Source organism: Erythrolamprus reginae, chromosome 6 (assembly GCF_031021105.1).
Source record: "Erythrolamprus reginae isolate rEryReg1 chromosome 6, rEryReg1.hap1, whole genome shotgun sequence".
Classification (NCBI taxonomy): Eukaryota; Metazoa; Chordata; class Lepidosauria; order Squamata; family Dipsadidae; genus Erythrolamprus; species Erythrolamprus reginae.
In genome coordinates, this window is record NC_091955.1 from 51,163,827 (window position 1) to 51,188,171 (window position 24,345).

Consider the following 24,345-nt stretch of genomic DNA (forward strand, 5'->3'; position numbering starts at 1 on the left):
AATGAGCTATTGGGATTCAAGCAATGAAGGGCTACCAAACTTTTTACTTCCACACTGCGGGCGTGGCTTATGCAAGACTCCCTGCATTTTCTTTCAACATCTTTCAGTGTAACTTGGGTGCTCTGGGGTGGAGCTCCATTTTTGCTACCCCACTGCGTTTCCCCCCTGTCCGGGCAGTAGCCCACCCCTGGATTCAAGTATAACTTCTAGTAATGGAAAGTGTAAAAACCTAACACTGCAGAAGATCAAGATGAAGATTATTTATTTTAAAAGGGGGAGGAAGGAAACATGTATGGGATTAGGGAATAAATATCCTTGTGAATAATCTAATTTAATTTACCATTATAGTTTCCACCAATCAAGCTCCTCTATTCAATTCCAAATGGAGCATGAAAAGAATCACCTTGAGGTTCGACGACTGCAATGCTCTATACATGGGGCTACCTTTGAAGAATGTTCAGAAACTTCAGATCGTCCAAAATGCAGCCGCACAAGTGGTACTGGGCCTTCTCAGTGACATGCCCATATCTTGTCATCACTCCGCGGACTGCATTGGCTGCCAATCTGTTTCCTGACACAATTCAAAGTGTTGGTTATGACCTATAAATCCCTGCATGGCATAAGACCAGACTACCTCCGAGACTGCCTTCTGCCACACGAATCCCAGCGACCGGTGAGATCCCATAGAGTTGGTCTCCTTAGGTCCTGTTGATCAAACAATGTCAGCTGGCGGGACCTAGGGGAAGAGCCTTCTCTGTGGGGGCCACGGCCCTCTGGAATCAGCTCCCCTCGGAGATTCGCACTGCCCCCAGCCTCCTTGCCTTCCAAAAGAGTTTAAAAACTCATCTTTGCTGCCCGGTCTGGGGTTTTTAGATCTTCCCCCTGACCAATGAATGTTTCTTAGTATGGTTGTCGAATAAATTGTTAATGGAAGTTTTTTTAAATCAGAATTTTAAGGTGTTTTTTTAAATGTATTATTAATTGGATTGTTTATTACTGTTTCTTGTATATGCTGTGAGCCGCCCCAAGTCCTCAGAGAGGGGCGGCATACAAATCCAATTAAACTTGAAACTGAAACTTGAAACTTCTCCACAGTAGTACATTCCAATTGGACTCTAGAGAGCATAGGAATGGCCTCGAATGACAGTGAAAAGATCTGTAACCATGACAAAGAACAGACTAACATGACTTAGGTCATTCCAAGAAACTAACTTGAAGATTCACACAAAGATAGTGGGGGAAGCCTATTCTGATTTCTGCAACTGATTCTGTAGTGTAGTTACTATACTAAAATAGTTAACCTATCTGTCATTGGTTTCTATATCTGATATTTGTACAGATACAGGGCTGCAAGGAATAGCTATAGCACTACAGAAAATGTTGGGATGTAGTCTTTCAGCGAGCTCCCAAAGAAAATGTCTGACTGAATCAATTTGTATTTAACAATATTATTCATACATACATACATACATACATACATACATACATACATACATTTATTAAATTTCTATGTAGCCATTCTCACTAATATAGCAATTCTAGGTAGCGTACAATATAATAAACAGTTAAAAAGTGCTTAAAACTCAAAATTGGAATAAAAATATTGAAGTTACAAACCAAGATTATGGGTAGCCTGGGGGTGATAATCTTCTCTAGCCCATCAGCCGTTCCCAATGTAGCAAGCCCCTGTTGGGCCTCATGGCCAAACAGAAGACCCAAGTTTTTAGATTCTTCCTGAAGACCAGAAATGTTTCTCACTTCTAATGGGAGAATATTCCAGAAGGGAGAGGCCACAGCAGAAAAGGTTCCACTGGATCCTCTGACCAAAGTTTGTTGGATGATGAGATCCAAAGTAGATATTTTCTGCTGGAACAAATGGGGTGAATTAGCCCAATCAAGGTAAGGCAGTTTCTCTGGACCCATATCCCAAAGCCATGCCATAAAAGGTTTTAAAGATGATGACCAACACCTTGAATTGGACCCAGAAGCAAACTGGAAGCCAGTGCAGCCAGTGTAATAAAAGTGTCATCTGCCACCTCAAGAGCCTACAGAATTGTCTGTGCCACTGCATTCTGTACCAGTTGCAGTTCCAAATACTCTTCAAGAGTAGCTGATGTACAACGTGTTGCAGTAATTCAACCAGGAGATGTCTAGGACATGAGTGACTGTGCACAGAGCCTCAAGATTTAGAAAAGGGTCCAATTGGTGCACAACACAAAATTGTGCAAAGGCTCTGCTAGCCATGACTAGTCATACTTCTGGGGAAAACCCCAGATGGTGCACTTAGTCTGTCTGTGGTGCAACTCCATGCAGATCTAAGGATGATGAACCCCCAGATCCTGAGGCATCTTGAACCCACAGAATTTCCAGGGTTCAGATGAAGCCTGTTGGGTCCCAACCAAACCCCTAGCACCACCACTTGAGCCTGCTTTTTAATAATGCATTTGTGAGGATTGTTTATGAGGGGTTCTTGGAGCTCCCCAAATTTGCTTGTTTTCTTGTAGATGTTTCCATACCCAAGCTGGGTAGCATCAGCAGTGCCAGTGACTGTGCACAATGCCTCGCAATTCAGACTAGCACTGATTATCTTACCTAGTTTGCAAGAAACAAGCAAGCTTAGAGAGCACCAAGAACCCTTCATGTCAACCCTGAGCTACAAATATTCTCCTTTATTAGGATTGCTTTAGGCTTCATCTGAGCTGCAGATTTTTTAAATCCTTTTTTATCCTGTTTTCTCAATACATTTTATTAAATGATATGGTAATATGTTATTTGTGGCTTTATTCTTATTATCTTTGAATCCCAAATGAGGTTGAATCAGATTTATTTTATAGAAATTAGATAATTCTATTCCATTAGCTCAAATAGCCATCAGTGCTAGTTGGCATACATATAAAGAAAAAAGAGTAGAGACTAAAACAGAAAGGAAAATTGCCAGAATGAGACTGAGAGTTTTAATCTCATACATCACTATTTATTTTCATATTGCAAAAAAAAAGCAATTGGTGTAATATTTTTGTATATTTAATCAAACAGTTTCTGTTACCAAAAATAAAACTTTAAGCCTATTTTGTTTTACAAAATACATGATGAAACAAATTTAAGTTTCATGCTAACTAAATTTGACAATCCCAAAATTTCATTGTAATCACTGTAACCCTTTTATTTTAAATTAAAAAATAATGCAGTGCAATCTCATGATGTTTATTCAAAAATCTCATCAGATTCAATGTAACTGATACATATCAGCTTACAACTTTAACTGAATTAAATACTTGGACATATTTTTTGGAGAAGACATGCCTGTTAATTGAAATGTTAAACATAGATACTTGGAAGTAAGTCTCAAAAGTTGGCATACAAAATATTGTCTGTCCATTTTTAAATCTAAATTATAATATGATGGAAATTTGTTTCATATACTGTTTCAGTTGATACTTTTAACTTTTCCTTTTTTATATATAAAGTCTGTTTTGAAAATTATTCTCAGTGCCTTCTTAAAATTAATGATACTTATATTTCAGATAAATTTTAAAATGTTTAAAAATGAGATATCTTTAAATCACTTTGGTTCAGCCTATCTCTAAACTAATATCCAATGAAAAGAAAAAGAATGAAAGGAGTCCTGATTTTTTTTTGTGACCATATATTTGTTAATGTCTCAGTGGTATCTTTGCTTCTACATTCAACCTAAATGAAAACAAAAACATTGAAGTTGTTTGACATTTCACTTTTTGAAGAAATTATATGCAATAACATTAAAATAGCAGTAATTCTGCTGAAGCACTTTGTTTTAATGTAGGTAATTCACAGCATGTACAATTGGTTTAAATTGAAAGACCTTGCAACTTTGCTTATTTAATAGCATGCTTATTCACAACTGTCTTTCGACAAGCAGTTTGATTCAATTTGATTTTTAAAATTAAATATCAAGTTGACATTCTCTTTATGTTTCAGGCATTGAAACAATTGTTGCTTGCAATATCCCTGAGAGAGGCCTTTTCCTTCTTTCATAGCTATTTTGCTGCTTGCTGCTGTTAATTCTTTTGTATATTTGGACCAATCTATATATATATAGACAACATAATATCACCATGCTTGCTTTTTTTTTTGCTTCACAAGCAAAAGTGCTTGATTTTTTAAATGATATTATTTTAGGGCTTTGTTTATAAATCAGTCATCTTTATTGGCACTTTTATTGCTCTCAATTGTTTACAGGCCCTTAAGGATGATGATGCTGAAACTGGATTGACTGATGGAGAAGACAAAGAAGAAGCCAAAGAAGAGGAGAAATTAGGGAAAATCCAATATTCCTTGGATTATGACTTTCAGAACAATCAGGTTTGAAAAAAATGTGATCTTAGAATTTTATGAATTAAAACCCAGTATTGATAAACTTTAGAAAAGTGCTGTCTGAGAGCAGAAAAGGTGATCTCCATCTCTTCCTTATCTGGAGAGGTTCCACAGAACCATCTACTCACTGGTTCTTTGGTCTTTGCGGTAGTTATTGACTTCACTTCTTCAAGTTGTCCTATCTTCTTTGGAAGTCAAATTTCTTTGAATGATATTTATTTGGATTATCATTTGATATTGGTTATATCATAATATCTACCAAATGAACAATATTTTTTTTTATTAAATCATAATTTACTAAACATATGAAAAGAATAAAAAAAGCCCAAGATGGATTATTTAAGGGGAAAGGTAGTTCAGATTATAGCTACTTAAAGCAAGACATTTCAGTCCCTTTTTTTTAGAATAATTGTTGATTGAAGTAAAATCTCCAAGTACATCTTTCTAGGTCAGGTACAGCCTGAATCAGGCTTCATGTAGTTCAGCTGTTGTCCTATGGTAACCCTTTTGTTTACTAATTCCTGAAGCATGTTCAGGAATTTAGCATGTTCAAGTACTGCAAGCTACTTCTGCTGATCACCGGCTGTCAACAGTTTGGCAGATTGAATCTCAGTAGGCTCAAGGTTGACTCAGCCTTCCATCCTTTCAAGGTCGGTAAAATGAGGACCCAGATTGTTGGGAGCAATATGTTTACTCTCTGTAAACCGCTTAGAGAGGGCTGTAAAGCACTGTGAAGCGGTATATAAGTCTAAATGCTATTGCTATGTTTGGTTAAAGCGTCATCTGATCCAGAACTTAATAGCCCTTACTATTCTCATATATTTGTCACATATTCCTGGCTCAAAGAGCATCAGAAAATGAAAAGACAAGTATGTATGTAGCAATGCACTGACATGTCAGGAACAAATTATCCCTAAATGTCTGATTTAAATTTTGCTGAACTAATTCTTTTCCTCTGTCTCATCTGCTTTTCCAGCTTCTAGTAGGGATAATTCAAGCTGCTGAGCTGCCTGCTTTAGATATGGGTGGTACATCTGATCCATATGTGAAGGTTTTCCTGCTTCCTGATAAGAAAAAGAAATACGAAACAAAAGTTCACAGAAAAACCCTTAATCCTGTCTTCAATGAACAATTTACATTCAAGGTATTTTAATGTCCTTAATTTTCATGACTAAAGTTTAACCCTATACCTCACCAAGGAATCGCTTGTAGCCTAATTAATTGTTACTGTTAACATAATGAACTTTTTAAAAAGTAATACTTATTTCAGAGCTTGCCTTCTTGTAAAAGTATACTTAAAGACAAGTAGAATATTCCAGCTGTACTCACAAGCCTTGCTGTTTTCTATCTTTCCTTAAAATTGTCTTAAATCTGATTTATTTTATTTAAAAAAACAATATTTTGTGATGCTGTCATACTTACTGCTTGAATGTTATGAAAGCTGACCTGAATTGGGAGATGGGTTATAAATTTGCCTAGAAAGGAACTTAATAAATACAGCAAAACACAGAATTGTTCAATAATTCCTTTTCTACTCGATCTATTTGAAGAAATGGAGTATTATTCCTTCTTAAAGAAAATAGCACCTGATTAATTTTATTATACACATGTATTTATATTAGCATAAGAATTCTATTACACAGTTCCATGTACTGTATGGCAGTTAATTGAGGGTTATTAACACCATGTGAAATAATGATTTCCTTAAGTCACCTGGCCTTTTCAAAATGGAAATGAGATTCAAACTAGAAACTTAGTGATATTCACAAAAGATAATGAGAAGCCTTAAACTTGATATTTTCTCTGAAGGTTTGGAGCTCTGTACATTATAGGCCAGGAGGTTTTTCAGCACAGTCACACAATCTGCTTTTATATGCAGTGAAGCGTAACAATGTAATCTTTATATACTTATCCAGAAATAAGCACCATTTTTAAAACATACAGAATATAACGTTAAAAAATATCAAATCAGGATTACTTTTTAGCTCTTTCGATGGGTAAGGATTTATATTTTCATTGATCCTAAAATAATTTTAGAGGTTTTACTATATGAAGTATATGTTAAAAATGTTTTGCTGGGATGCTTCAAAAGCCAGGGAAAGTAACATCTCTTGAATCTAAGCTAACAATTAAACTAAGATTATTATTATTATTATTTATTATTTATTTAGATTTGTATGCCGCCCCTCTCCGCAGACTCGGGGCGGCATACAAATCTTTAAATAAGATTCTACATTTAGGCAAGAAAAACAAAATGCACAGGTACAGTATACATAGTACCTTGCTCAACAGCAGTAACTGTGAGAGGGATCTAGGAGTCCATCTAGGTTGTCCTAGGTAGATGGACTCCTAGATCCCTCTCACAGGGATCTAGGCTTACCCCACCATAGGAACTGCCTAAATATGAGCCAGCAGTGCAGCACACTGCCTAAATGTGAGCCAGCAGTGTGCGGCAGCTGCCAAAAAAGCCAACACAATTCTAGGCTGCATTAACAGAAGGATAGAATCAAGATCACATGAAGTGTTAATACCAGTTTATAATGCCCTGGTAAGGCCACACTTGCAATACTGCATTCAGATTTGGTCGCCACAATGTAAAAAGGATGTTAAGACTCTAGAAAGAGTAAAGAGAAGAGCAACAAAGATGATTAGGGGACTGGAGGCTAAAACATATGGAGAACAGTTGTAGGAATTGGGCATGGCTAGTTTAATGAAAAGAAGGACTAGAGTAGATATGATAGCAGTGTTCCAATATCTGAGGGTACAACAAGAAGCAATGAGTGGAAACTAATCAGGAAGAGAAGCAACTTGCAGTAGAACTAAAGAGAAATTGATCAGTGGAACAAGTTGCCTTCAGAAATTCTAAATGCTCCAACACTGGAGGTTTTTAAGAAGATGTTGGATAATCATTTGTGTAAAATCAGGGTTTCCTGCCTACTAGGGGGTTGGACAATAAGACCTCTAATGTACTTTCCAACTCTTATTCTGTTCTGTTCTATGTAAATAAAAACATCCAGTCACTGCTTCTACAAATGCCAAAGTTCTAGTATCCTTCTATAATATCAGCAGACGTGTACATTAATGTACAGATGTTATTTCCTGCTTATCTTAAATGGAAGTTTTTCCTGTTTTTTAAATCTTTTTTCATCTATTATAAGTGACAAACTTTACAAGAAGGGAACCATTTTGAAAACAAATAAAAGCTAATATATGTGAAGAACATAGCCTAAAAGCTTCATTTATTTAGTTTTTAGAATCCAGTTAAAGGAAAGGTTCATATTATAAAATAAATAAAATCATTAAAAGCAGCCATGATTTAAGTACAGATCCAAATAGGTTTTGTTCTACAACCCTATAAAAGATGCATCATCTACATATTTTCTTCTTAATGAAATATAACTAATAACAACCCTTCTACTCTGCTCTGTAGCAGAGAACAGCTGGAAAATAATCCAGAATATGGTCTTCTGTTCCAAAATATACAACAACATATCATGGTAAAGGTCAAGCCCCATCATTAGCAAGATGAAATTCCAAAGAGAAAGAAGTAAAATTATTACTTTTTAAAATCTCTATCAAATTTTTAATTATTTTGTGCCAGGCCGGAGAAAAAAAATCGATCTGTTCTTTTTTATCATCCTATAAATTTTGGGAAGAGCAAAGTGACATCATGATTTATGGAAGAGAACTTCCTACAGTACTGAAAACCTATGTGTCGGGGCAGATAATTTGCCTTTAGCTTCATGATGGAGAATAACTTCTAAAACTCCAGGCAAAACTTCCTGATTGATGAATGAGCTACCGCATTGTTCTATGGATTGCTGTATTGTGGCCATTAAAAAATGTCATCAAAGTCTCTGCAAGAAAATATGCCTTTTCCCTCCTTTCAATTTAACGGGGATGACAGATAATGAAGGAAAGGTTTTGAATTGCAATCAAGGCATATTTACTGTTAAAGGCCTTATAAGTGGCTACTTCTTTGTTTTTTTTTCCTCTCTCTCTTTCTAATTTAGGTGCCGTATTCTGAACTGGGAGGAAAAACTTTAGTGATGGCAGTATACGACTTTGACCGCTTTTCTAAGCATGATATTATTGGAGAATATAAAGTTGCCATGAACACTGTAGATTTCGGTCATGTGACTGAAGAATGGCGAGATTTGCAGAGTGCTGAAAAAGAAGAGGTAATAGAACTACATCCTTTGTTAGAATTCATTCAGCTTTATTTTCTGATTCTGTGTTTCATTCATTAATCTTAGGATAGTCTTTTCAAATGAAGAAAATCCATAGAACAAAACAAACAAAATAAATAATTGATTGTACATATTAGAAGGGCAAGAAGGATAAAAATGAATAGTTAGTGCGTGTAATAGACAAATTAAATTTGCAGACTGCAATATTCTGATCTTAATCATCATGGCTATAAAGAAGAGCAATACTTATATATCAAATGAACAGGGGATGTACAGAGAATATGCCTGTATTCAGGGTAGCAACTCCTGAGATGCGAAGTCCTACAAGTAATCTGCTTCTCTGCCAAGAATTGCTTTGCATTGAGACTTTTATTATTCCAATATTGGGCATCTCTTTTTAAAAGTATCTTGGGACTCAGGCTGGAACTGCTCATTGCAAATGCTCTAACCAATGAGCCATGGTGGCACAGTGGTTAGAGTGCAGTACTGCAGGCTACTTCTGCTGATCGCCAGCTGCCAGCAGATTCGACAGATCGAATCTCACCAGGCTCAAGGTTGACTCAGCCTTCCATCCTTCCAAAGTGGGTAAAATGAGGACCCATATTATTGGGGGCAATATATGCTGATTCTGTAAACCGCTTAGAGAGGGCTGTAAACAGTATATAAGTCTAAATGCTATTGCTATTTTTTGGGACCCTTTAAAGTTTGAATTTATTGATGCAAAATGGTTCATGTAGCTAAGATAGTAGAATATAGGTAATTTCTTAGGGTCACTTGAGTTTAGATAAAAATCTATATATGTGGAACAAATGCTGTTTCAAATAAAATCAATGACAGATTCTGTTACATCTGGAATTGTTGCATCACTTTTTGCCTTTGTTTCCCCCTCTTCAGCTCTAACTTTGGGAACCAGATAATATAAAGAGTAAAGTTAACAAAAAATTATTATTGATACTTGATTGATTTGGTTTCAAATAGATAGCAAGTTGGAAAGTGTTTCCCAGTGCTTGAGAGCAGGTATATCAGTTTTCTGTCATCTTGTTTTAATCAAAAATCATTTTCAGGAACCAATAGCTCTTTGAATATACTAAGGAAAATGACCAAAACCAGCTCTACTATCTTGATTATATATTACTGTCACTTCTTCCTTGAGGCTTAATTTCTATATTTATTTATGGCACGTTGTGATGGGTATAGATGAATCTTTTAAGGCTAAACTATAGAAGAAATATGGGTTGAAAAAAAGCCAACCTTATGGAAACTAATGCAGTAAAAAGATTAATGTTCCTTCTGAGATTCTAAGCTTGACAGTAGCCTATATCAATGACAACATTTATTGTAAATGATGACAGTTGAATTCAGTCCCATGTGAATAATACATAAAAGTTAAGATGATGTTTGAAAGACTGATGTTTAAAAAGTCATTGGAAAAGGATGCTTAACAATTTTTAAAAGAAAGTTTTTTTAATATATACCTAAAATAACAAGAAGACTAAATAAACATTATTTTACTGCTTAATGAGTATGACAAAAGACTTCCCTCCTCCAAAAAAAAGAGTCAGAACAACTCAATTTTGGCTAGTCTTCTCCAAAAGTGGATATATATTTCACTGAAGAATTATAAAAATCACAACTAAAACTATAGCTTGATTAAAATATATGTATGAGTTCATACTGTATATAGGTATTTAGGACTGGATGAAGTAATATTCCAGAATACTGAAAATTATTCTTCATATATTGAACAAATGTTTACCCAAAGTTGATTTATCATGTGCTTATATACACAGTTGTTAATATAAATCTCAATTGTACTAGACAAAAATACAATTCATAAGATATTTATGCAATGTCTCCATTTGTAGGTAGATTTTTCTTATCTTTGTACTTTTCATGAACTGCTTCAAAAGGTACAATTTATGCTTGTCTAAATACACTGAAGATACTTCATAATCTCTGTAAGAATTAATTCTACTGCCAACCTTTTCATATTGTTAGGGGTGATGAGCTTTTCCCAATACAGCCAGAATTTACCTTTTTGTAGTCATTCTTCAATGGCCTGCATTTTGAAGAAATATATTTCGATCTACATGACAGATAATAGAAGAAATATTATAATATTCTGTATCCCCCATATATCTTCTGTCTTCAAATTAATTTAAATGTATCCTATTCCTTCCACCTTCCTGATAGAACTTAGTTTCTGATCAATTCATCTTGATTTTTGTTTTTGCACTTAATGGCATCCTTATAAAATATTCTGCCAGATACTGGATGCAGGACATTAAACAATATTGTTAAATTAAAAATTATAAAAAAGTATCCTAATGATATAAGAAATTTGGCCAGGTAACCAGTTGTTTAAACAGTTGTTGGGATTCCCTTTATTATATGTAGTCAAGCAATTGGATAATAATCTACCTAATAATATTATTTGGATCCCTGTAGTGAGCAGGAAGTTCAAATTCAATGGCCTGTATAGTCCTTCCAATTTTAGAATGCAATAATGGCCATGGCATTAGAAAAGGCCATCTTTGGTTTTCTATATTTGATATGAGCCACAGGTATTCTGTTGTGAGTACTGTATTCTGTTTGGAATGGCTTTATGGTGATAAACAGAAAGATGGGTCTGTTATATTGAGATAATAAAATGTCATGAACTACCCAAACAAAACAGCAAAAATTCATGCAAAGATTGCTGAGGCCAGATGTGCATCACTGGGTATGTGTTTGGCTTGTTAGTGCTCAACAGCATGGTACCACAACCTGGCCTACTAATTATTGTAAAAACATAATTAAAATCAACTTAAAACCCTAAGCTACTGGATTTGATCCAAATTATACAACAAATGTAATTATGTTCCATTACTGAAAAGACATTTTATAACAGACTTCATTTCCTTTCTTTTTTTAATTACTGAATGTAATGTTTGTCATAAAAAACAGTCTGTACAGTCTGTTTGCACTAATACACATTTTTATGGAGAATGCTGTATTTCTTTCTTCATTTTATATCTATATATTACTAAAACCTAAATGGTCATGATTTTTAATTGAGCAAAACGGTGCATCATGGGCTAACTTACAGAATGTATTTAAAATCCAGGATCCATAATTCCCAAAGGAATGACATTTGGGGAAGTTGTGGCTGCTTTAAGATACCATACTGGCTGCTGGTGAACTGCAGGGCTGCTGCAATGTTCACCTGTTCCTCATTTCCAGGTTTGCTGGGAAAGGAAAGGAAAAGTAAAGGATTTCCAGTGCCCCCTGCAGATTTTCACCAGGAAATTCAATGGGGAAACCAGCAGGAAGTCAGAAGTCACTTCTGCTCCCAATGCTTTTTTGCCTGCCCTTGGACATTTTGTTTCTCTGTTTAAATATCTTTGAAGTGAATGGCAATTGGTTGCCTTGGAACTGAGGCTAAAATTTTAAATTTTCTTATGGTCCACAGTTTTCTTTGTCCTCCCTTCCCTCAGCAAAGTGGTAGGCAGTTTCTCAGGTTAGCCAATCTGTGATCATTCTGTTTAGGTATCATTCTATTAAGGAAATATGTCTGAAAGTATTACCCAATGGTTACAGCTTATCTAGTTTTCACATTTGTGACCTTAAGGAAAAAAGCTTTTGCAACCCGTATAATGACAGTTTGACCTTTCACTTAATCACCTCTAGTTACTTGATCCCCCCTTCTTTATGTTTCTCTCTTTCTTTGCTGATTCAGTTGCTATTTATAATAACATTTATTTTTAATGATCAATGTACTGACCTACAAGACAAAAAGATTTGACATTCTGTTGCATTCTTCATTGATAATTCACCCTATTTTGAGGTCTTCTCCTAAAATGGTCAGTAGTAAAATCAAGGATGGGACCCTGTTAAATGACCCAAGTAAATTTATAAAACAAATTTATGGCATTTTCTATCTTCCTACATATGCAAAAAACATTAGTTTTGATGTTTTAAAAGTACTTTAAGATTAGAAACATATGTATATATTAACTTCCATTAGTTTTAAGAAACTCATATTCTGCAGAAGACTAGGTTACCGAGCAGATTATTCAACAAATAATAAATTCAGTTCATTTTATTTCATTTAGTGTTCTTAATATCATACTGTATATGGTTTCTACTTACTACATTCTACTTCTTCAGATTACTGTTGGTTAATAGATTGCAATATAAATGATAGCAGGCAATGTTGTCACTTCCAAATATTGTTAGAGCCTACAATTTGTGGCCATTAGCTTGGCTGGAGCTGATAGGGAGGTAATATCCTTATGAATCACTTGGTACAAAGCTAAATATTTGAATGATTGATTATGTAAAATATTTTTTTAAGAAAGCAGTTAAAGAAAACAGTATACAACAGCAGTAGATTTCTGTTAGTACAGTACATGGTACATACTGTTATTTGGGATTGCCATGTCTGTTAAACTGCCTATTGTAGTTTATTCATATACAGTTGTAATATCACTTTAAGGACTTTGACTGGCTAGCCATAAGAGGGCGCCAGTACTCTCTCCTGTCGATGATGCTGGATTGCTCATTCAACTTTTGCCTTTACCTTGAGGGGGGAGTGTATTTTGCTTAGTACTTGCTATATGCGGTTTGTAGATTATTTTGCTTAGTGCTTGCTATGTGCGGTTTGGTTGTTATTTCTGCTTTATGTATATACGTAAATAGTACTTATTTAGCATACTAAGTCTGTGTCATTATTGGCTGTATCACACATCCACACTCTTCCTTAATCTCTGCTCACGTATGTCGAAGGTCGGTAGCCTAGCTGCACCGAGACATACCAACATTTTCAAATATTTTATTACCGGTTCTGTTGGTGTGGCTTGGTAGACATGGTGTGACTTGGTGGGCATGGCTTGGTGGGCGTAGCAGGGGAAGGATACTGTAAAATCTCCATTTCCACCCCACTATGGGGTTCTTCTAAATCTTTAATTTTTTTAAAGTTATTTGGATTATTTATGATTTGTTCTATCTTGTTGTGAGCCGCCCCAAGTCTTCGGAGAGGGGCGGCATACAAATCTAAATAATAAATAAATAAAATAAATAATAAATAATAAAGGTAACTGCATTCCCTAAAAAAAAAAAGTGGGATAGACAGTTATACAACCAGATGGGTTAACAATTGGTTGACCAACCATACCCAACAAGTAGTCCTCAATGAATCCAAATCCACATAGAGAGAAGTAAGTAATGGTATACCACCAGGTTCCGTCCTAGGCCAGTACTCTTTAATATCTTCATTAATGACCTAGATGAGGGAATAGAAGGGGAACTAGCCAAATTTGTCGATGATACCAAGCTGGCAAGAGTAGCCAATACCCCAGATGACAGGCTCAGGATCCAGACAGATCTTGGCAGACTTGAACATGGGCCCAAACAAATAAGATAAAATTCAATGCAGAGAAAAGTAAAATCCTACACCTAGGCAAGAAAAACCAAATATATGTATAGTGAAAATTTATCACGGGTATATGTATGTAGATTGTTCTGAGTTCGGGTTTTGCCCTGTGTAATATTTTGCATGTTTATGCGACGTTTCAGTGAAATCACATTCACCATCATCAGGCTGAAGTTTCCAAGCTTCGTGCTGTTGTAAAATGGAATATATATATATATATATATATATATATATATATATATATATATATATATGTTAAAATGTTTTCAGCTGGAATTTTAAAATTAAGGGAGACTAGGATGGTCCCATTTCGGCCTTATTAGGCCTCATCAGCTAGCCACAAATGGGACCATCCTAGTCTCCCTTAATTTTAAAATTCCAGCTGAAAACATTTTAACACATACAGAATATAGTTGTCGGCTATAAATATATTAACTGCCTTGTAGTGGTCCTGGGTTGGGCCTAGAGGCAAAAAGGAGCTGTGACGTTCCTTAAATATACCAGGGTGATCCGACTTAAGAAAAACATATATATATATATATATATATATATATATATACACACACATATATATACATATACATATACATATACATATACATACATACACACACACACACACACACACACACACACACTCAATAGCAGTGACTGCAAGAGGAATCTAGGAGTCTAATGGACAACCAAGTAAATATGAGCCAGCAATGTGTAGAGGCAGTAAAAAAAGTCAATGCATCCTAAATTGCATTAACAGGGGGATACAATCTAGGACTATGGAGATTCTAATACTATTCTATAAAACCTTAGTTAGACCACACCTAGTGTACTGCATCCAATTTTTGTCACCACACTACAAAAAGGACATTGAAACTCTAGAGAAGGTGAAGAAGAGAGCAACCAGGATGATAAGGGGACTGGAAACTAAAACATATAAAGAGAGGTTGCACGAACTGAACATGATTAGTCTGGCGAAGAGAAGGACTAGGGGTTATATGATAGCAGTGTCCCTATACTGGGGGGGCTGCCACAGAGAGAAAAGGGTCAGGCTGTTTTCCAAAGCACCAGAAGGCCAGATAAGGAGTAATGGATGGAAGTTGACCAAAGAGAGATTTAACCTGGAAATAAGGAGGAACTTTCTGATTGAGAGAGCAATTAACTAGTGGAACAGCTTGCCTGCAGAGGTCGTAAGAGCTCCAACACTTGAGACTTTTAAAAGAAGACTGGACCGCCATTTGTCTGAAATGGTGTAGGGACTCCTGCTTGAGAAGAGGAAAACTCTTAGTAGAATGTTGAGCCAGCATTATCTCTCAGCTTACTGGATAGTTGTTGAAATGAAATTGTATGTTACATATAACAATTTGAGCTCTTGAAGCAAAGGAGTTTACAAATCTAATGTCTTGTTGTTTAATATATTTAACCAACAATATTGTATGGTATAAAGCTCATTGATTTGCTAAGTAATCTTTGATTTTAGTAAAGCATGAAACAAATAGCAACATTATGCCGGTAAAGCATATTAGATATACAAATTGGTTTTTTCCATTTTGTATCAGTTTTGTTTTGATGTTTGGATAAGTTATCAAGGTTAGCATGAGCTGGAAACAAAGAATTGACTTCAAAGCTCCACCCCATCTCTATACAATCCATTCTATGTGAATTAGGATAGCAGTGCTGTAATAGTGCTGCTATTACAATCTGACCACTGATGCTATTGTAAAAAAATTAAGTTGACAAGACCTTGTAGGCACTTTCAGCCTTTAAGCTCCAAATTCAGTTAAACGTTTTTTCAGTCTTCTGGAGAAAACTCCTTTTACCATGATCCAAATTATCACAAAGATAATAGGAAAAGAAATGCATACTTTAAAAGGTTAAAGACCAAAAAACAGAGAAGTTTGAGAACAAGAAACCTTAGTGATTTTCTTCAGAGTCCTTCCACTAGTTTCTAAATGTCAACTTGGACCATGTCAGTGATTACCATAGTAACTATTTAATTTTGTATTTTTCTTTTAGATACATGCTAAACTGACATTTAAAGTGCTTTGCACTCAGGTTGCAATAGACAGAATATATTTATTAAACAAAAAAATGCCTTACACAAAGCATAGTAATGAAAAGAGCAAAAATTAGTTTCTCACTGTAAATTGCTGTAACAGTTTTAGACAGGTTCTGGGGTAAAAGGAAAATATTCTGAAATGGATTTATAGACAATGTACCATCTAAAATAAAAGATGATCTTTAGTCCTAATTAATCTGGGAGAATCCTTAGAATAACAACACAGACCACTAGTATTCTGTTTTCAACCACAGCTAACAAGATATTTTAGAAGCACACAAAAAGGTTATACAGTAGTCCCTCGCTATACCGCGCTTCACCTACTGCGGCTTCACTTCATTGCGGGTTTCTGAGGAAGTCGATCGGCAGATTTAAACAGCCCGCCGAACTCGATCGGCAGGTTTTTAAAAAAAAAAATATCTAAAATTGTAAATACTGTATTTAAATACTGTATCTAAAATAAATACTGTGTGGGAAGGGTTTATAAACACTTAAAACAATGAAAACTTACCAAACAATTACAATATAAATACTTAAATAAGTACTATCAGTCGATAAATTCCCCATCGCGGATTTCACCTATCGCGGCCAGGTCTGGAACATAACACCAGCGATAGGTGAGGGACTACTGTAACATAAACGGTCAATATGTTCTCTATCACTTAGCTATTTTTGTAGTAATTGGCAAAGAAATGTATGACTTTCTCACCTTGTATAAACTTTCTTAGATTTGTTCATTAATGAAAAAAGCTTACCGTTTTTTTCTGTAAAAAATAGTAGCATTTAGGGAACTGCTTCTTCAATTGAAAAATGACCCATTCAAAATATGCATTGCCAGAGAAGCTGTTGATTGTCCCCATCCTCTATTATGTGAGTGGATTTGATGCCAGGAGGCATTATTTTACTTGGTCTTATAAAAAAGCCTCCCCAAAGAAATTAGCCTTGGGAGAGGAGGACGTGGCCAAACACCGTGGCGACATGGAGTTCTCTGTGCTTCATGAGGAATCCCAATACCAACACAGTTTGGGATAGCTGGTTTGTTCGGAACCAGTTCGGAACCATTCTGGAGAGGTGGTGAAAAAGGGAGACACTGACGGATTTCCTGAGAGGGGTGGCAAACCCCCCAGGGACCCTACAGGAGCTCCCAACCAGCGATAGCTGGGAAATGATTCGTTGTCCTAGCCATGGCAGCCACAAATGGATGGATTGTTTACTTGAAGATTGAAGTCACTTGGGAAGGAAGATACAAGATTATGTGCTTGGGAGGATGGAGAATAGAAAGTTAGTGTTTATTGCCGACAGAAGCCTAAAATGGACTGTTTGGAAAGACTTAAAGGGGAACAAAAGGACAGGAAATTTGGAAAGCAGCTATCTAGTCAACTGGGCACCATAGAGAATTTTTTAAAAAAAAAGTGGAATTGAAATCCATGCCCATCTTTTGGGACTCAGAACTTTGTTAAATTCATGGTGACTATTTAAAAACTTTACAAAGAAGATGAAATAAGGATACCTTTTTTATATAGAATTGATTTAAAATACATATGAATACTGGAATAAGGAAACAAATTTGGATAGTACTGAGTGACATCTATTGGTTGAAGGACTTAATATTTTAATGGATTTCTTGACAGCTGTTGGCTTTAAATAAGAAAAACAACTTTGATATTTGCAAAATATAGACCTATGACTAATTTGTTATTGTACTAAAATATATTTTAGATTTACTTAATTTCAATATCAAAAGATCAGAGGAATTTGGAACTTGAACAACCTAAGTGTTATAATAGGTAGCATTTCTTTTAAAAGAAGACAACTAAAAAGGCTGCGAAACAACAATTGTTAGCAGTTGGATTAGCTGCAAAAATTGTGAATTTTGATACCAAGGATATGGAGACAAGTGACTATGAAGAATTGATGACGATTTTGAAAGAGACTCGTCTAGTTATAAAAGGTGTTTGAGAGGACATGAAAAGAAGTTTTTGAGACTTGGAATAAGAAAAGGAAAGGAAAACGATCTAGAGGACAACAATGCTGATAATGAGAAATTAGAGAAAAATAATAACAATAAAGATGAAATTAATGAGCAAGTAGACAAGGAAGAAAAGAAGGAACTAGAAAAGAGCAATCAGACTGATGGATATTCTTGGATTTATAGTGGCAAAAAAAGGTATTCTGAATGGAGAAATTGATGGGAATTATGAAATCTATGATGATTACACTGGGTTTTGCAGTGACAAAAAGAGACAGGAAAAATCTTAAAATAGAAGGGGGAAATATAGAGAGGGGTTAAGAAGAGATAAAGATAAAATTAGGCAAATATTATACTTAAAAAAGAGGAAAAAAGTTTGGAGGGAAAGAAGCTGGGGCTATAAAGGTAAAAGGAAGAAAAAAGAAGTTAAGAAAAGGAGAATGGAAAACTAAAGAAAATGGATGATTGAAGATAGATGAAATTGATTTCTCTCATCATCTCTTTCATTTTTAATATGTTAATATAGTTATAATTATTACTACTTAACTAAAAGATTAAAGATTGTAAGTATGGGGTATAGGTTTAGATTGAATAAACAATGTGATTATTAAATTTTAAAAATATTCTCTTTGTAGCATTATACTCTTTATTAGGTTTTGTAAGACTGGTTGAATCAATTAGAAGAAAGCATAAATTCTGAAATTATTATTTATTTATATAAGATATGTCTGATACATGATGAGAACATTCTGTAAACATGATAATACAATGAAAAGAATTTGAGGATTATTCATGTCATTGAAGTAAATACAATATAAAAGTAAACAAGAACAAGAACTATTAGTTTGAGATTTTAAGATAAGTTGAAAAATACAAGGTGGAGCCTTGTATTGAGCATGTGGAATTGGTTTTAATGGGGAAAAAACAAAGATAAGTAAAGATACTAGGAAGAGAGGAAGCAATAAGGCCTAAAATTAAGAGGCACAAGAAATAATAATTAGTAAAATTAAGTCATAGCAATGTTTTAAGAATAAAAATTGAATTAATTGGTGGTTGACCCAGAAGACAAAACTAAGGGATTAGGTGGCATTAGAGTGGTGTAACATATGCCAAGGTTATAGAAATTATAAACATAGAAATGAAACAAAAATAATTGTTTGAGAAGTGGCACCGTTAATATAAAAATAAGGAACATAATATCAAGTTATAATTTGAGCGAGGATGAGAGACATGCAGGGAACAGTGTCAGAGGAAGAAAGAGGAAGTAGAAGCGTGAGATAGAAGAGAAGGAGTGGAAAGAAGTAGAAAATATAGAGAGTTGACAGATGATGAATGGAGGGAAGGAGAAAGGGGAGAGAAGGAGTAAGAAAATAGGAATTGGGGATGTAGGTTGAGGAGTGTAGAGACAGACTAAAGAACAGGAGTTGAAAAAGGTGCAAAATAAGATATTGGTTTATGAAATATTGAAAATGTATTGATATATTTTAAGATGTGTTTTGTTATAGATATGGAATTTGTGGAGAAAAATAAAAAAATTCTTTAAAAAAAGAAATTAGCCTTGAGGGGTTTTTTTTTTAAAGGTTTACAGAATCTGGTAAAAATAGGTCTTTTCTAGACAATTTCTGGTTATTAACTTATTATTGCTACTCTTAGGAGTGAGAGGTTACTGCCAAGAGTCATACTCCGGTGGTGCAGTTGTTAGAATTCAGTATTGCAAGAAGATTCTACCCACTGCCAGGAGTTCAATCCTGACTTTGTTGGCTTAGCCTTTCATCCTTCCAAGGTCATTAAAACAAATCCGATCATTGGGGGAAATATGCTGACTCTGTAAATGCTAGAGAGTTCTGTAAAGCAATAGGAAAGCTATTTATAGACTTTCTTGATAATTCTATTATGCTTACGCGTAGCATAATTTGCCAATGTAAAGGCAGACTTTAGATCTCTCCTGACTCTTGGAGTATTAGCCCATTAAGCTAGGAATGGCTGAGCTATCTCATGAAATTGGACTAAATTACCAAACTGGAGAAAATGCTAACAGACTTAAAACAGTTCATTATGTTCAATTTTTATTTACAGCTTTGATTTCTAATTTCCAGAGGTTATGTTTGGATAAAGCTGATTCAATCTCATAAAGTATCCAAAAAACATATTAAAACAATTAAATGGAAATATAAAACCTTGGGGAAATCCCATCTACAGCTCATGAAAATGCCACCATTTTGCAGGCTGCTCCATCTATGCCATCCCCAAGCCTAACAGCACAACCTTGGTTTGTGGGACTTTTTAAAGGACAACAAATTTGGGGTCATTCTAATGTCAGGGCGGGTGATTTTCCACAGGATGGTTGCCATGAAAAGATTTTCTTTAGGTCCTATCAGATGGAACTTCATAGACATGACTTGCATCTGGATGTTTTCTTTTTGGGGTTTTCTTGTAAAAAGTCTCAGACGGATAGTATATTCTTGCTTACTTGAATTCAGGTTTTCACTTTTATTATTATTGACATATTAAGTTCTTTGTATTCTAATGTTTTAGTCAACATTACATTACACATGCATATAAGTTGAAGCAAAGCTTGAATATTGCTGCTGAAACCAAATAATATATTTAAATTTGAATTGCATTTTATTTAAAAACCAAATAATATATTAAAGAGTCATACATTTGTTTAAAAAAGAAAAATAAATATGATTTTTGTACTCTTCAAGTTTAATATATTCAGTACTTTTTTACTTTTCTTGTCCTTGCAAATTTATGTTTTTAACTGAGGTCAAAAGATTTTAACACATTCTTTTTTTATATAGCTAAGCATCTCTGATTCTTACGGTGAGGTATGAATAAATGCAGTGATAGAAAAGATATGATAAACAATTATTTAGTTCTATCTGTTGGTTTGTTTATAAAATCATCTGAGGCTTTCTGCTAAACAGCAGTCACTTACTTTTATTTATGACTCTGCAAGAGATGTACACTATTACTTAAGTTAAAAATTGCATTCCAACTTGTTTATTTCAAATATTTCTTCATTCTGAATGGCTCTTTGGACTCATATGAAGATAGCTTTAAACTTATATACTGTACATATCTTTAAATATATGTATAAACAGATATATATATCTGGTTGCATGCATGTATTAATATTACACGCAGTATGTAGGAGAAATAAGATAACCAAGGTGTGGTTTTAAATGGTACCTACAACTAGGATAATATGTGCTCAAATGAGTAGACCTATAAAGGGATTTTGATGCATCTCAATATGCTCCACATATTAGCCTTCTCCCAATATTAAGATGGCTCCAACGTTGTTAACCAGTCTATATAATCACTATGATTTTGAGAATATTTTATGGTTTGACTTTGTTATTCTGTACTGTGTGTTTCTTTAACTTCTCTTTTATGTTATCAGTGCAATATGTCTTTGAAGCTTGAATCAGCAATTCAAGAAGCCACAACAGGCTTCTCATGAATGTGCACAACATATTGGAGTTAATGCAATAAACAACGTGAACAAAATTAAGACACTCAGTCTTAGAAATAAGTGACACATGTTATTTCACATAGAAGTGTTCAGGAATATTTCAGTTAACTGTAGATTTGAATGAAGATATGTGCAACCCTAGACTTAATATATTTCTATCAAAACAAACAGATCTAAAGTTATGTTTAACATTATTTGACCAAAATCAAGGAGAGTACATTTGAAGGAACTCCTAGGCTGAACTCAGTTAGGCTTCTTTCACTTCATATTAGATTAGGGTTTGAGCTTTCATCCTTAGAAATTTATCCAGAATAAAAGTAGCTTAATCTTATTTTTAATTTTAATATTATAAATATGCCATATTTTTCGGTGTATAAGACGCTCCGGTGTATAAGATGCACGTAGATTTTAAATGAAGAGAACAAGGAAAAAAGTATTCTGAACCAGATGGTGTAACATTATATTGTTTAATAAAATACCAGTGTGGCAGAATACTTTTTACACCATGAATAATTTTTAAAATCATGTATACTTTTTAAAACCATGTACACTTTTTATAAACTTCAAACATGACAACTTCAAGGACTTCAAGCTTATGGATTTCAACTCCCAGAATTCCTCCACCAGTCATGGTAGCTCAGAAATGGGAATTGAAGTCCACAAGCCTTAAACTTGCCAGGTTTGGAGACCCTTGCACTCCTAACCTCTAACTCAGGTGTCCTCAAACTTGACACCTTTAAGACTTGTGGACTTCAATTCCTAGAATTCCTCCACTAGTCATGCTAGCTCAGAAATGCTAGATTTGCTAGATTTGCTAGATTTGAAGACTCTTGCACTCCTAACCCCTAACTCAAACAAACAAACAATACAACCGAGGACAATTCATTTTGTTAGTTGTTCCTTTAGTCACAGAAATGGCTAGTGATATAATCATTTACAATTACAGTTCCCTGCTGAGGTTGCCTTACTACTACTATACCATGAGGTATTCAAAGACCCCTCTCTTGGCTACTCCAATTTTCACAAATAAAGTGCATGGAAATTATTATTATTATTATTATTATTATTATTATTATTATTATTATTATTATTATTATTATTTATTGGATTTGTATGCCGCCCCTCTCCGTAATGATGATAAACCTGAAATACTCCTTAAAAGGAGTGTTTCTAGAGCAAGGGTCTCCAAGCTTGGCAACTTTTAAGAGTTGTGCACTACAACTCCCAGAGTTCCTCAGCCACCTTTGCTGAGTTGAAGTCCACAAGTCTTAAAGTTGCCAAGGTTGGAGACCCCCATTTTAGAGCACTAAAGATTCAGCTAAACTCCCATTTTCCGTGAGAGAGAGAGAAGGCTTTAAGAAGCTGCAAGGTTTATCAGGAAGTTATAAACTGGAAACACATCTTATTCCCCCTTCCTTTATCTATTCTTATCTATTTGCATCTTTCCCCTTGGCTGCCTTTCCATGGCGGGAGTGGGGGCAGTGGGAGGGGGAAGGAAAGGTGGGCGTGACTAGGTTTAGGTTTAGGTTTATTGGATTTATATGCCGCCCCTCTCCACAAACTCGGGGCGGCTCACAACAATAATAAAAAACAGTACAGTACACAATACCAAATCCAATGCCCACCCATCCAGATTCCAATTGAAATTAATAATCTCATAAAAAAACAGTATATATAAAAAACAGGCACACAGTCAATCAATCAACAAAACAACATGGGCAAGGGGGAGGTGTTTTAGTTCCCCCATGCCTGACGGCAAAGGTGGGTCTTAAGGAGTTTACGAAAGGCAGGGAGGGTGGGGGCAATCCTAATCTCAGGGGGGAGCTGGTTCCAGAGGGTCGGGGCCCCCACAGAGAAGGCTCTTCCCCTGGGTCCCGCCAGACGACATTGTTTAGTCGACGGGACCCGGAGAAGGCCAACTCTGTGGGACCTAACCGGTCGCTGGGATTCGTGCGGCAGGAGGCGGTCCCGAAGATATTCTGGTCCGGTGCCATGAAGGGCTTTATAGGTCATAACCAACACTTTGAATTGTGACCGGAAACTGATCGGCAGCCAATGCAGACTGCGGAGTGTTGGAGTGATATGGGCATACTTGGAGAAGCCCATAATTGCTCTCGCAGCTGCATTCTGCACGATCTGAAGTTTCCGAACACTTTTCAAAGGTAGCCCCATGTAGAGAGCGTTACAGTAGTCGAGCCTCGAGGTGATGAGGGCATGAGTGACTGTGAGCAATGACTCCCGGTCCAAATAGGGCCGCAACTGGCGCACCAGGCGAACCTGGGCAAATGCCCCCCTCGCCACAGCTGAAAGGTGTTTTTCTAATGTGAGCTGTGGATCGAGGAGGACGCCCAAGTTGCGGACCCTCTCTGAGGGGGTCAATAATTCCCCCCCCAGGGTAATGGACGGACAGATAGAATTGTCCTTGGGAGGCAAGACCCACAGCCATTCCGTCTTGTCTGGGTTGAGTTTGAGTTTGTTGACACCCATCCAGGCCCCAACAGCCTCCAGGCACCGGCACATCACTTCCACCGCTTCGTTGACTGGACATGGGGTGGAGATGTACAACTGGGTATCATCGGCATATTGATGATACCTCACCCCATGCCCTTGGATGATCTCACCCAGCGGTTTCATGTAGATATTAAATAGCAGGGGGGAGAGGACCGACCCCTGAGGCACCCCACAAGGGAGAAACCTCGGGGTCGACCTCTGACCCCCCACTAACACCGACTGCGACCGACCGGAGAGGTAGGAGGAGAACCACTGAAGAACAGTGCCTCCCACTCCCAACCCCTCCAGCCGGCGCAGAAGGATACCATGGTCGATGGTATCGAAAGCCGCTGAGAGGTCAAGGAGCACCAGGACAGAGGACAAGCCCCTGTCCCG

General features: G+C 35.8%; 1 protein-coding gene across 1 annotated transcript in view; it reads left to right on the top strand.

The window, feature by feature from the left end:
• Positions 1-24,345, top strand: part of LOC139168875 (synaptotagmin-1) — a 455,513-nt gene that overhangs the window by 328,619 nt on the left and 102,549 nt on the right. Inside the window, exons 5-7 of the mRNA XM_070754642.1 lie at positions 4,219-4,341; positions 5,330-5,497; positions 8,367-8,534. Coding sequence (XP_070610743.1) covers positions 4,219-4,341; positions 5,330-5,497; positions 8,367-8,534 — 459 coding nt within the window. The remainder of the gene's footprint in view (positions 1-4,218; positions 4,342-5,329; positions 5,498-8,366; positions 8,535-24,345) is intronic.